The sequence below is a fragment of the Podarcis cretensis genome (assembly GCF_951804945.1).
Source record: "Podarcis cretensis genome assembly, chromosome: 1".
Lineage (NCBI taxonomy): Eukaryota > Metazoa > Chordata > Lepidosauria > Squamata > Lacertidae > Podarcis > Podarcis cretensis.
The window spans coordinates 45538933-45553128 of record NC_137170.1 but is presented as its reverse complement, the minus strand read 5'-3'; the positions used below and the strand labels follow the sequence as shown (position 1 = coordinate 45553128).

Below are 14196 nucleotides of genomic sequence, written 5' to 3'. Positions count from 1 at the left end.
TCAGCTTGGATTCTGTTGCTGATGTCCACTTAACATATCAGAGTTTTTCTATATGTGTAGATGCAGAGTATTAATGGACATATAAGACATCTTCCTAAAACACAATACAATGCAAGGTCAAATGTGGCTGCCATCCCTCTACACCATCTTTCCCATCTTTCCCACCTCCTGCACTGTTGGCTGCCATCACCACCCTTTCCAATCTCCAGCTGCTACTTGTTAGCACTTATCCTACAATAGATATTATTATTTTGCTCATTTGATACTTGCTTAGCTGTGGAGTCTAAAATGTGAGCCTGCCCTAGAATGAATAGTGAATAGTGGTATGTATGTATTGCAGTGCATAAGGAATCAATACTTCTTTAACTGATCCCTACCCACCCCCAAGTCTCTGCTAAACCCATGATTAATGTCTCCTTGCTCCTTGTGTGAGTTTATTGTACTTACTGCAAAGTTGAAAATTTGAGTACCGCAACGGAACAGTTTGGCCTTCGAAACTATGTACTTTTCAGAACTGGTTATTGATCATGATCCAGGAAAAGGTTCATCACAATGTAATCTGTGTTTGATGTGTTGTAAGCAAATATTTTCATTTCCAGTGTGCATTGAAACAGACAGGAGGTGGTGGTTTCTGAAGAATGTTATTCATGGAGAAAAGAGTGGGCACTAACTAGTCCTACAGCCCTCCTCTTGAAGTGGTTTTGCAGGGCTCAAAACTACACGGCCTAATCTAAAATAGGGGGGGAAATGTTGCCTGTCTGCTGTGCAATTTGAATTGAGTTGGTTTCTTCCATGTTATGGCAATGCTGCTAGATTCCTCCTTTGCACCTTTGGGCCAAAGAAGACATAACACCATTCACATATTTAGCAACCACATACATGTTTTGTTTAGAGCAAATTGCAGGCATTGGGGGCCAATTGAGATCAGGGCCCCCGTAGGAGGCGTCAACCCCTCTCTGTGATCCTTATCTGGATGACCATTCTCCACTTCTTCCTGTGCTTGCTGTTTGCAATGGTCCCAATGGGAATTTCCATTACAAAATAAATGGCAGTAATGCAGGGGGGGGGGTATCAAAATAGGACTATAGCAGGGCTCAAAGGGTTAAGGCCTCCCAGCCCTCTGCTGCAATCTTGATTGCCAGTGCCCGCATCTGCTGTTTATGCTAAAACGAACCAGACACCATTCATACAGTGACTAATGATGTTATGTCTAGTTTGTCCCTTTTGTCAAGGGTCACATTCATTCAGCAATGTGAGCAGAACAGCAGAGGTTGTATTACTGAGATACTCTGGCAGAATTACATAACTTTTACTTAATAACTGTTTATACATAAGCTGGCTGTTTCTCTTCGGTGTTGGTTATGTAGGGAGTGACAGTGGATGATGCCCACATCAAAGCCATCAATGTCCTTGCTGTGAGGCTGGAGAGGGAGAATAAGGAAGAGATGAAAACAATATACCAGCGCCGAAAGCAGCTGAATGAGAGGTGTGTGCGTGTGAATCTATAATGATGTCCACATGGGGGGTGAACAGGACTATCAAAACTGAACAGCTTTAGGGCCCAAGAGGAATTGGTAGTGCCACCTGCAATGATTTAAAAAGAGATAAGACTGATCTTAGCATACATGTATTTTCACCATTTCTCACTATCCTAACCATACTCTCATAGAATCATGGACAGGTGGTGTTAGAACAAATGTGATGTTCAATTGGGCAAGTTCCTCTGTCCAAAGATTTCATTTTTTCCACAGGGATTGTATTGAGTTTTCAGCTTTTAGCAAAGGGAAGGGAGAATACAAGAAAATAAAGCTGTGGGGCGAACTACAAGATGTATGCCAAAGGAGAAGTCAACCATCATTCTTAAACCCAGGTTTATTCCATAGGATAAACGATCTTCAGTTGTCATCAGTGCCCACTGTCATACCTATTAACTCCCAAGTGGTGAGGCTTCCTTTATGACAACATTTCCAAAGCTGTCTTTCACAGCACCTTGCTATGCTTTGAGCACAACCCATAATGTCTTGCTAATTGACCTTGGCAGCCAATTAGCATGCTGATGCCAGTGGTGTCAATACTAGGTCAGACTAGTCTCTAGGCCAGTACCTCCAAGCTTGGCAGAGAGATACGTGGTGAACAACAAAAGGCCAATAAAATTATGAGTGGAGATCAATGAGCATGATATCTTCCTAGCCAGTTACAGGTAGGTAGCCATGTTGGTCTGCCGTAGTCAAAACAAAATAATTTTAAAAAATCCTTCCAGTAGCACCTTAGAGACCAACTAAGTTTGTTATTGGTATCAGCTTTCGTGTGCATGTTTTATCTTCCTAGCCATGTACTGTACTTTCTCAAGCTGTTTCTAAGACAGCTCCTTTCTGCATCTGGCAGGTTTCCAGCCATGACCTAAGATAACCCACAGAGCAACTTGGGATTCATGAATGCAACTTAAGTTTACCTTGCAGCTTGAAGAGACAAAAAAAAATCCCATAGAGAAGTTCTAACAGGCTATAACTTTGCAGAATAAAGCTATTAAAATGTATTTTCTTATGGCTAAAATTAGAAACTTCTGTCTTAGAACAACTAAACTTAGGCCACCAGGCCACCCGTACCAAGAAAAGTTATAATCATGACAACTTTCATTTAATTAATAACTACACATGTATTCTTCAACTTTTCTCTTAACCACTTTTTACATATCTTCATTTCCAATTGTTTAAACATCTACCTAAGCAAAGCAGGGCAGTGGCTGAGAGGTCTCATAAACCAAAGTGCAAGTTTTGAAAGCAGCTTCTGACTCCCAGTGTGATCTGCTCCAATAAAATGATTTTTTTTGAATAATAGGTGGAACAGTTTCCATGGTGATCTCAAATCATATAGAAGGAAGTTGGAAGCAGCTCTGGAGGTCCATAGCTTGATCAGAGAAATGGACAATATCACTGAAAGAATAAGTGAAAAGGTGATTTGTTTTGTTATCAAGTTTCCATTCCTATTAATCCCCTTAGTGAGTTCCCTAAAGTGATTGAAATTCCAGTGACCCAAATAAACTGAGAAATGCAGGGGTGGCATTTTCTTATAGGAATACATGCAAAAAAGAGAGCTGGTATGTCATCAAGCAGTCCCAGCTATTGCAGTATTTCTCTGCTTTGTGATTAGGGTTACCCACAAAGTAGCAAAATAGCCTATTCTCTAGAGAGATGTTGTCATAAGTAGGTTCAGTATAAGCTGAACTTGTTCCGTAAACTTTACAGTGTATATAAAATGATACAAAATTATTATTATTATTGTTGTTGTTATATGTTTATTTGTACCCTGCCCTTTTCCCCGAGAGAACTCAAGGCAGGTAAAAAGTGTCAACTTCTTCCTGCAATATGGTAGGCACCAATGATGGTTTATTTCCATTGTTTATGAATAACCGGCCTTTTTTACACTGGCGTTTGCAAACCATTGATGCTAGCTTTTTATGGACGCCCATGCTATGAAGTGCATATTCCATGACGTCTTATAATACTTTTTGTTTTGCTGCTTTTTCTTTAAACCAGGTTGAGATTCTGAATGAAAATGGTTTAGAAATGAAAGAAGTTGAAGGTGCTTAAAAGAACTGAGCTGTGATCTTTTCTTTTCTTTTCTTTCCTTTCCTTCCCCTACCCCCACCCCACAAATGTCTTGTTTCCTTAAGAGTGCACTGATACAAACACTGGACTATGGGAAAGATTTGGAAAGTGTAGAAAACTTAATTCGAAAACATGAAGAAATGGAGAGGGAAACTGGTGTCATTCAATCCAAGATAGAGGTAAAAAATAAAGTTAATATCCTGAAATGCGAATGGTAAATACTATATGGACACATCCATTGACATTTGTCCTGCAGACAATTTTAAGCTAATGCAGTAAAGACTCTCCTCCCTGGAAGAGAGGGGAGTGGTTGTGGGCGGGAGCCCGAGCACCGCCCCTAGCAGGGGGCGTTAGCCCCCTGCCTCCACCTCACCTGGCTGGCGCCCACGCCCCTCTGTAGACATCCAACCAGGTGCCACAGAGGGGGCGTGTTCGGCAGCCTTTTGCTGCAGCACCAGCCTCTCCCCAGCCTCATTCTTTGCCGTCGTCTCGTCGCGAGTCACCCACCCTCCACTCCCTTTGAGTTAGGGTTAGGTCATTGGCCTTGCTATGGACCTTACGTTGGTCGCCCTGGTTGCCCAGGGGGCCTGGTAGGAGTTTTTCCATTTGGCATTAGGCTTTTTGGTTTTTTCGCCTACCTCGTAGCAATCGTCACAACTTTTGTGGTATTGGTGAGTAGGTTAGGCATTGGAATAATGTGTTGTGGTGTGTTGAAGTGCTAGGTGTGGCCATCGCCTATGCCTTCAATTTTTGGGTATTCCGTTAAAGGAATCTGGCGGTCGTGTATTCTGTCCGATGCCTGCTTGGCGGGAGGCCATGGCACGACCCTCGGTGACATCAGGGGTGAGCCTATAGTTGGATTAGCATCAACAGGCTCCACCTACTGATGAATAAACCCACTTGTTTTAGAGATCCAATGCCTAAGCCAATACCTTTTCACTGCTGTAATCAATAAAGTTGTGGCCTTTCCTTGCCCATTAACCTTATATCACGTGTCCTTGTGTATTCATTTCACATTGCGGGGGTCGGGTCCTCGAACCACAATCATGTCGCATCAGTTTACAGTGGATCATGGTGTTGTAAAGAGGATCTTGGGGGGGGGGTAGTTTTGCCATATTATGTTCCCGGTAGTTTACTTTGCGGTCTTACATGGATGGTTTCATTACTAAGATTATTTTTCTTGTCTTTCTTTGTGTATTATATTTTGTGAACAGAAAAGTAGGGCATAAATGTCCTAAATCAAAAGTGGGTTTTTTTAGAAGGGACCATTATACAGTGTGCTTATGGTTCTTTCAGGCTCTGGAGCTAGAATCCTTTCCACTTTGCAAGAGGAATCCATCTTCCATAACCGACAAACTGACTATGAAGCAAAAGGAAATGAAAGACAATTGGCTACGACTTCAAGGCCAGACCAAGCAAAGGTAAAAATACTTAGAACATGGCCACCTCCATCCTGTATACATTGTTATCCCAAGAATGGAGAACCTCCAGTCCAGGGGCCAAATATGGCCCTCTAGAACTCTGTCTGGCCCTTGGGACTCTCCCTAGGCCATACTTCTTACCAGTTTGAGTTGCACTCTTGAATGTTTTTTTTTTTCCTGTCTAGAATGTGTCCTTGGACTTTTCATAATGCTGCTTCTTTGTCTGGTGGTGGTATTGTTTGTTTGTTTGTTTGTTTGTTTGTTTGTTTGTTTGTTTAATATACCACAATATCTAAAATAAAAGCAATAACCCAATATAGAAACTTGCCTACTGTACAAAGATAGAATTCTGCTCCATCCCACTGCTGGCATATAGCCTCCACTTGGGGTGGTATCCAGGTTCCAGATTCAGGAAAAAATTGAGTACCACTCTAGCCCTGCTACCATGAGTACCATAATATGTCTACACCACAAATGATGTTAGGGGCAGAACTTGGATGGAATGTACACGAGTTGAGTTGCATTTAGGTATGTGTAATGTGCTTTCATATTTCCTTGTTTGCGTGTGTGAATGTGGCTAAAGGAGAAAGTGTAATTTTATAGGTAACGGATATGCAAGGCTCTCCACACATGGCAAAATATATGTTTTCCTTGCTGCCTTGAGTTCAGTTTGCAAGCCTTCTATTTTCACTGAACCTGACTCTATTCCAGCAAAGATATGCTTAGGAATTGTTTCCATGCAAGAAGTACTGCTGGGAAATGCTACAGGTAGGTCCAATCAGAACTGCTATTAGATTGTTCTTTGTGTGACAGGGGTGAGAAATTGGCAGCCTCTTACCAGTTGCAGAAGTTTAATTCTGAAACGAAGGAACTCCTGGACTGGATTCAAGAGGTCAAAGGTCGAATGGAGGCTGGTGGTCTTCCTAGAAGTCTAGCTGAAGCAGAAAGTATGATCGAAGAACATCAGGAAAGAAAGGCAAGTGTGAATCACATCAGCTGGCTATAGGCATCCTGATCATGGATTCCATTGCCTCATTCAGGATCAAGCTACATAGTATATTTAGCACATAGCATCTACATATTGTGCCTTTTTCTTACTCAGAAGCAAGCACAAGGAACCATTCTGAATAGGTACTGTGGGGAGGGGAGATCACTTAGGTACTTATAACACAGCAGTTTGACTTCACCCTCAGAGGCACACTGTCTCTTGAGACAGATGAATGCCAGCAACAGTATTAAAACTTCTGTCATTTACTGCAAACTTTTCAACGATAACAACAATATATTGACTTGGAGAGGGACCAACTCTATGCTCGGGCTAGAGAATGGATCATTTGTTCTCTATATTTATTAGCTCTCACAGTTTCCTGTGCAGTTTCAGTGACAACTCAAAGACTAATGACTTTCCATATAAATATTAGTATTGGAAGGTACTCTGCAGAGCCTGTTTTTGTCCCCAAGGACCTATAATTCTGGATAGCTGTATTTCTGCATGAACATTTGACATCAATCTACCCAACATCTTTTTAGGAAGAAATTGAAGCACGAGGGGAAAGGTTTGGGGCGCTCAGCAGCTACGGTCAAACCCTTGCCAACTCCGGTTATTATGCAACCCCTGAGATCCACCATTCCCTCACTGGACTTCAACAGGCCTTGACTGAAATGATCCAGATCTGGCAAGAAAAGAATCTGAAACTGCTTCAAGCCATGGATTTGCAGGTAGGTGGGCAAATGGTCTGAGACAGCCAACCAAGACCAGAGCAGAGCAAGCGCTGTGAGGAAACATCTGTCAGTAGCTGTTTCTGGTTGATAGATGGAGAAAGTGGTAGCCTTAGAATTATGGGCTCAAAGGGGAAGAAGGAAAGAATGCACTTAAAGAACTGCAATATGTTGCTGCTTTTGTCTTGGTTCAGTGAATGAAAAATGAATGAATGTCAGTTAGATTCTTCTTTTTCTAATCTTAGTTTCCCCCATTTCTGCATGGTTGTTGTTTTAAAGTGCACATGAAAATTCATATACATTTTTGTTTAGGCTTCTCTTAATATACACATTTTTGAATGCCTTTCCTCTCAAATATAATTCACTTTTGCATACAATTTTCACCAATGCACATATTTTTGTGTACACTTTCTCCAAATGTATACATGTGCACATGTTGTTGTTGGAGAACGGTGTTGCAAAATCCAGAAAAGTGCAAAATTGTGTTTTGATTCGTTTATTATCCAAAGTGCAAGCAAATTAAGTAGGTTTGCAATAAAATGTGAATGGGTGCAATGCTCCCACATCCCTACACTAAACTTCTCTTCAGCTCAAACTGAAACCATCAGTTAACTTTGATAAATCCTCCTGTTTCAATTTTGGGCAGTATGTGTCTGTGTGTTTCCCTAAAATGCATAAAACAAAGATATTTTGCCAGGCTTGAGTTATATTTATATTTATATTTATATTTATATTTATATTTATATTTATATTTATATTTATATTTATATTTATATTATTTATATTTATATTTATATTTATATTTATATTTATATTTATATTTATATTTATATTTATATTTATATTTATATTTATATTTATATTTATATTTATATTATTTATATTTATATTTATATGGGTTAATTTATAAATGAGCATAGCTGGAACTCATCTTGGTCTAATAGTCGTGTTTATGCCCTTTCACATGGAAGCTATTTTCTCTATTCATCGGAAACTATAGCACAAAGCATCCATTGAGGAGCACTCTTTCATTCATTAGTGGCTTACTTAGATAATTGACAGAGAACTTGAATTGCATGTAGAAAGTCCCTGGCATCTCCAGCTAAATGATAAGGTATCAGAAGATGTGAGAGACCTCTTCCTAAGATCCTGGAGAGCAGCTGCCAGTCAGAGTAGACATTACTGGATTCAGCAGATGTATCCTCTGGCATAAGACTACTTCCTAATTCCTGGTGCAAGGGGTGGGGTGGAAATCCAGTCACCACTGAATATAGTAATGACTCTGAATCCTAGAACTGTCTGCTGTGCTGCTTTTTAATATTAGCAATGACTTGGATGCTTATAAGTAATGTTAGATCTTCCACCGGTACCTATCCTAAGCATATTTTCTTGCAAGTAAGCCCCATTGTATTTTGTGCTGTCTTGATTTTATTGGGAAAGACCTCACCATCTTTCTCTCTCTCGCGCACAGACATTCTTAGGTTGTGTGGAGCAGAATGAAAGCTGGCTTAGCAGCAAAGAGGCCTTCTTAGCAAACCAAGACTTGGGGGTAAGAAAAATGAGCTGTATGTTTTCTATTTTCAACTAGAGGGAGAAGACGTTGGCACAGAGTAGAAAGTGTAAAAACCCTCCTTTAAATAAAATCACCCTTAGGAAATCTTACTTTTAGCTTTTTTGTGCCAAATGCACATGGGATTCCTCACCTATTGTCTCCTGCTACCATTGGCTTTATTTAGTAGTTTCCTATTCCTCACTCTCTCCTCTTTAACACCGTCCTCCAGTCTGCCTTTTCTTTCTAATGCACATGTATTAGGGCAGCCTCTGAAAACACTGATGAATTTCAAAGCCACATAGTCAACCAGAGCTTTTGATGACACCCCCATATTCTGTGGTCTTGCATTCAACAAGCAAAACTATCCTGACCCACTGGAAAGTTTAGATCAATGGACATTTGAATCCTGAAATAAAAGCACCCCCCAGTTTAGACAGTGGACCCTAAACTCAGTGGAAGAACAATTGCTTTGTATGCAAAAGCTGCCAAGTCCCACCCCGGGTATATCCAGTTAAATCTACTGACACTGACTAGATGAGGTGAGGTGAACCCTTGGTCCTCCAGAAGTTGCTGAACTACAACTCCCGTCAACTTCACCAAGCATGTCCAATGGCTGGACTGATACAAGGTTGTTTCCTATGTTGCCAATTTTTGCCATCCTCTTCAGGATTCGGTATCCAGTGTGGAGAGCCTGCATCAAAAACACATGCAGTTTGAAAAGGCCCTGGAAACCCAGCTGGAGAAGATTGATGTGATGGCCTCACGTGCCCAGCAACTGAGGGACAGCCAGCATTATGACTCCGAGAACATCATGAACAAGTGCCAAGCAGTTCTCAGGAGGTAGCACCTAACCTTTTCCTCCCGTGGTGTCTGTAAAATCTCTCCTAGCAAGAGTAGAGAATCTCAGGCTCAGAGGAACCACTGTGGCCCTCCAGCCTTCTCTCTCTGGCCCCGGACTGCACTCACCAGCCCCTTTGAGTGCTTCTTCTCAGTGGGAGTGTGGCCTTGAATTGTGCTGATGCTTCTTGCCTACCAGGATGGATGATGGAAAGATGTGTGTGTTGGGGTATGTTCTGACTTTTGAGTGGAAAGTGTGTTACATCTGTTGCTCCGCTCATGTTTGCCTCTAGTGCCCTCTGCTATTTGCACGTGTCCCCTGGAAGGTTCCCCATGGGGGAATATGACTGTCTGTCTGAAAAAGGCTGTACACCCCAAACAGAGACCCATCTTTTAAACCATTTCTTGATTACCCACCACTCATCCTATGGTATTCCAGTTCTTCAGAAGTTCTTTCAGATAAAAGTGCACTTACTCAGCTACCAGTGCCCCACTTTGGGAAATGTACATAATATTTACAGATGTTCATAGCGCTAGGAATGTCTGGGAATATGTGCTTCAGATGTGCTCATTTTTGGATGCTACTCTGTTAGTGACCTTCCTGCCTCGTTGCCAGCCCTGCTCAGTTCTGTGGTTCTTCAATTCTAGTGAGATTATCTGTCCCAAAAGTTAAGCATATATTTTGAACTCGTTTTGGAAGTAGATCATGAGAAAGTTCAGTTAACCACCCGTGCCATCTTATCACCAACAATGTTTCTTCTTCTTCTTAGAAAGGAGAGGGTTCTGGAAGTTGCTTTAGCTCGCAGACGTCTGCTGGAGCAGTCGTGGCTACTACAAAAATTTCTACGGGATTCCTTTGAGGTATAATCTATTTTATTTGCCGAGAGTAACTTAAGCCATGATGTGAGATCCAATTAGCATTGTTTGATATGAAGTAATGTGTGTGGATGCTGGGAGAAAGAAAATGGAGCAAGTCATGGAACACCTTGGAGTGAGAATGGCACCTCATGGGCTCTGCAAATATGAACTGGATTTAAAGCCTTCCTGCAGGTGTCGGTGATACTCTGTGAAGTGTAGATAACAAGTGAGATAATTCACCCCTTATGGAAACTTACAAATGCATTGCATACAAATGATGCCAGGATCAATCCCTTGCATCTCCAGAGGGTTTGATCCTGGAGAGACCACTGTCTGAAACTCCAGAGAGCCACTACCAGAATGAATGCCTGAATGGAGATCTGTCCATGAGAGTAGGGGCCTTGTTACTGATTGGGAACCTGCTTGTGTGGACAGAGCCCTTTCTCTGACAGTTGTAACTGTGGGAACTCCTTCCAGCATTCGGTGTATATGTAGACGGAGAAGGCTGGAGCCTGCCATCAACCATTTCCACACATTAATCAGTTACAATACCTGGAGGAAAGCAGATAGAGGAATAGTTCTGAAAGAACTCTGGGGGATCTCTTAACTGTATGTCATCCTGGGTATTAATGCTGGAGTGTGACCTACAACATTTTCTTTGTGAGTCTCCTTTTCCTAAGGGTGCTTCCAGGCAACTTGTTGTTGAGCAGTCACTCTGATTGGTTTGCAAGGAAGCCAGATGACATTGTGTCCAAAGCCAGTGTCCTCCCACATCTTCCCCTCTACTGCATTCTCCCTTATCGCAAAAAATCTGCTGTTTGGGGGAAGCTCACACGTTATGCAAGAGCTCCAAATCAGCTTCTGCTGTGCAACCTGAATTTGCTGGTCTGTGACTGAGCCCCACCCAGTAAATACCGTCAGCCTGGAAGTGCCCAAAGTGGGAAGTGTGATGGAGGAACAGAAGACACTGCCAGCCTTGTTTGCTTGTTTCACTTCCTTGTTGTTTCTCCCCCAAGGTGGCTGCCTGGATGAATGAAAAAAACAGCATTGCTCTGGATGAGAGCTGGAGAGACCCAAGCAACCTTCAAGCCAAACTGCAAAAGCAGCAGATTTTCCAGGCGGAGATTGTGGCCAACAGAAGCCACCTAGATAGTATCAAAGCTGTAAGTGTGAAGAAGGGCTGCCAGAGAAGTCTGGTTCACCAAAGGAATGCTTGGCCATCAGAAATAAAATTACTTGAGCTTAATTATGAACCCCAAGGAAGATGAGATTGTTTGATACTGTTGGTACTTAAGGATGTAGTTCAGAAAGATGTTGCCCAATTCAGAAAGATGAGCCAACAAGAGAAAAGACTTTGATTTTCTTTGTTTGCAGGAAGGAGAGAAAATGATCCAGGAGGGTCATTGTGCCTCTGATGCCATCCAGTCCAGGCTGCAGGAAATAGATGAGCTTTGGGATGAGCTGCTGCAAAACTGCCATGAAAAGAGAAGGAAAATGCAGGATGCCTACAAGGTGAAGCAAAACACTGGGGGGGGGGGGAGTGCCAATAGAGGAAGGCTGGTGTAGCTGTGGACTTCCAGGTATTCCTGAATTACAACCCCCGACATCTCTGACCCCTAGCCATGCTGACAAGGCTGATGGAAGGTGCAGTTCATTGCCACCTGGAGGACCACACATTCCTCACCTTTGCTTAGTTGACAGGTTGCCAATTTAAAAGTCAAGGTTAGCCAGAGGAAGGATTTGCCATCAGTATAAATAATCTGAACATAATTCAGTCACAAGGAAGATAGGGTCTCTTGAACGTGCTGATATTGAAGAATTTGGTTCAGAAAGGTGTTCCCAAGTTCAGAAGGATGAGCCAACAGAAGATGGCTTTGATTTTCTTTATTTGCCAATAGGAGAGATAAAAGAATTACTTAAAAATGTGTGGTGTCTATGCTTGCACTTGTAAAAGGGCTCTGACCAATCCTCATTTGGTCTCTTCCCCCCCCCCACTTCTAAATGTCACATTACATCTGGGTTCTTTCCTCTGTATTCAGGCCTTACGTTTCCTACGCACTGTGGATGATGTGGAGAAATGGCTGGAAGATCTAGAAAGGGAGATGAAAGCCCCAGAAGGCAGCAATAATTTACTGGTTCTGAATGATCTCCTAAAGAAGCAGGAGGAATTGGAAGAAAGCTTTGTCAGCTATAGAGACCAGGTGCAAGGCCTTATCAATGCAGTGCAAGAATTTCAACAAGAGAAGCATTTTCTGGCAGATGAGATAGAAGAGAGGGTTGACCATGTGGTGCACAGGTGCCTGAATAGTTTTTCATTCTTCCTTTCCTTCTCTCTGTGTTCTTTCTCCTTTCTATTGTCACTTTTTTCTGTTGTCACCCTCCGCTTTCCATCTCTTTATTATTATTGTAATCCTCGTCTTGGCACTTAAGTTTATTATCCCATAATCTTCCTTGTACATCTCCTTCTGGCAACTCCTGCAGCCAAGCTGGTGCCAAACGTATTGCTCAGCTTTCCTTTGGACCACATCAGCAAAGCTGGGGTCACCTGGGCAGCCCAGGACCTCCACACACACTGCCCAGGCTTGTCCCCCAGGGAGGTCACTTCACTGCTGCTAACACAGTGGCTTGACTTCACCCCTGGAGGCACACTCCATTGTCTCTTGAGACAGACGGATACCAACAACCTTCCTTAATACTGAAGTTGAGGCTTCATTTTGACTCTCCAGGTACAAAAGCCTTAGGGAGCCACTCCAAGAGAGGCGGGGGGTTTTGGAGGCCAGCAGACTTCAGTACCAATTCGTCCAGGATGTCAGTGAGGAGTTGACCTGGATTAATGAGAAACTTTCCCTGGCATCCTCCAGAGACTACGGCCAATCCCTTACAACTGTTCAGAGCTTACAAGAGAAGCACCAGGTAAGGTTCTATAGTAAGGGAAGGGAATATTGGAAATAGAGAGAATGGAGTTTCTCCGTCACTGTTTCTCTTAACCATATCTTTTGGCTAAAGTATCACTGGCAAGCATGTTTGCTGCCTTCCGCCCCCCATCCCCATGTGCTTCAGCAAGGTGCATTTGTTATGACCACTTCTATTTCACTTTAAAAGAGACAAGAAACGAATAGCTCCTTCTTCTGGAGGGAGGGCCTTTGACAAAATTCCGCTACTTCATTCTTTGAGCATTTTGGAATCTCTTAAAAGTGTAGGTGGATGCATGGTTTTGACTTTACCTTATATAAAAGAGAAAACGTCTTCGTTTTCAAAATATGCTTTATTTTGTTGTACCTATCAGAATTTAGAAAATGAAATTAGCAGCCACAACGCCTTAACTAAAGCGGTGATCAGCACTGGGCAGAAGCTGGTGAAGGGAGGCCACGCTGCCTCACGGGATATTATGGAACAGGTGAAAGAACTGGAAGTTTCCTTGGACAACCTGAAGGGTGAGGCTCAGGAGAGAAGAAAGAGACTCATGCAATCTTACGAAGCTCAGCATTTCCTCACTGAGGTAAGATAAGACTGGGATCTCATGTTCCGGTTTGATACCTTTTAAAGGATTGAAAGTTTTCTGATAGCTTGGTTGATAAATTATTAGAGCTTGAAGCATAATTAAAACATGGAAGCCATTACCTTCCTAGATTTTAATGTTCTGCCTGTTCTAATAATTTGTATTTTATTTTATTGTTGGGTGGTTGCTGGAAACAGGGTGAGTCGATATGAAATTCTTGTAAAGATATGCCCGTTTGCCATTTCCCTGACTTAAATCAACTCCATGTTTCTATTAGTCATTGGATAGATGGGATATGTGTCCCAATATCATACCTGTCCTTTCTCCTCCTCTGCAAGTTTCAGACAAGCAATTTAAATCGGGGCTGCGGCCTGGGATGAGAGTCAATGTAACCTCCTATCTCCCAATGGCAGATTTAATCCAAATCCATCGTTTTCATAATTGCTTTATATTGCTTTTCAATTTTTTATGTTTATGTTATGATGTTTTTTGAGAGGGTAGTACAGTGGTACCTCGGTTTATGACCTTAATCCGTTCCGGAAGTCTGTTCTTAAACTAAGGTTACCAGATTTTTTTTCAATGAATCCTGGGACACATTGTTTGCTATGTACATGTGAATGCTGAGAAAACTGTAAATCAGGGGACTGTCTCCAGGAAACGGGGACATCTGGTAACCTTATCTTAAACCAAAACCATTCTTAA

At 42.1% G+C, this 14196-nt stretch overlaps 1 protein-coding gene across 2 annotated transcripts in view; it reads left to right on the top strand.

Annotated features, from left to right (window-relative positions):
* SPTBN5 (spectrin beta, non-erythrocytic 5) overlaps positions 1–14196 on the top strand; it is a gene marked incomplete at its 5' end in the record, with an annotated part of 114041 nt that overhangs the window by 72245 nt on the left and 27600 nt on the right. Inside the window, 14 exons of one of the 2 annotated variants that reach the window (XM_079964222.1) lie at positions 1368–1486; positions 2839–2953; positions 3674–3787; positions 4905–5029; positions 5843–6005; positions 6560–6748; positions 8220–8297; positions 8968–9140; positions 9908–9998; positions 11012–11158; positions 11370–11507; positions 12035–12291; positions 12722–12908; positions 13282–13494. In XM_079964222.1, coding sequence (XP_079820348.1) covers positions 1368–1486; positions 2839–2953; positions 3674–3787; positions 4905–5029; positions 5843–6005; positions 6560–6748; positions 8220–8297; positions 8968–9140; positions 9908–9998; positions 11012–11158; positions 11370–11507; positions 12035–12291; positions 12722–12908; positions 13282–13494 — 2109 coding nt within the window. Of the gene's footprint in view, positions 1–1367; positions 1487–2838; positions 2954–3673; positions 3788–4904; positions 5030–5842; positions 6010–6559; positions 6749–8219; positions 8298–8967; positions 9141–9907; positions 9999–11011; positions 11159–11369; positions 11508–12034; positions 12292–12721; positions 12909–13281; positions 13495–14196 lie in introns of both variants that reach the window. The other variant, XM_079964223.1, reaches the window with a different exon arrangement.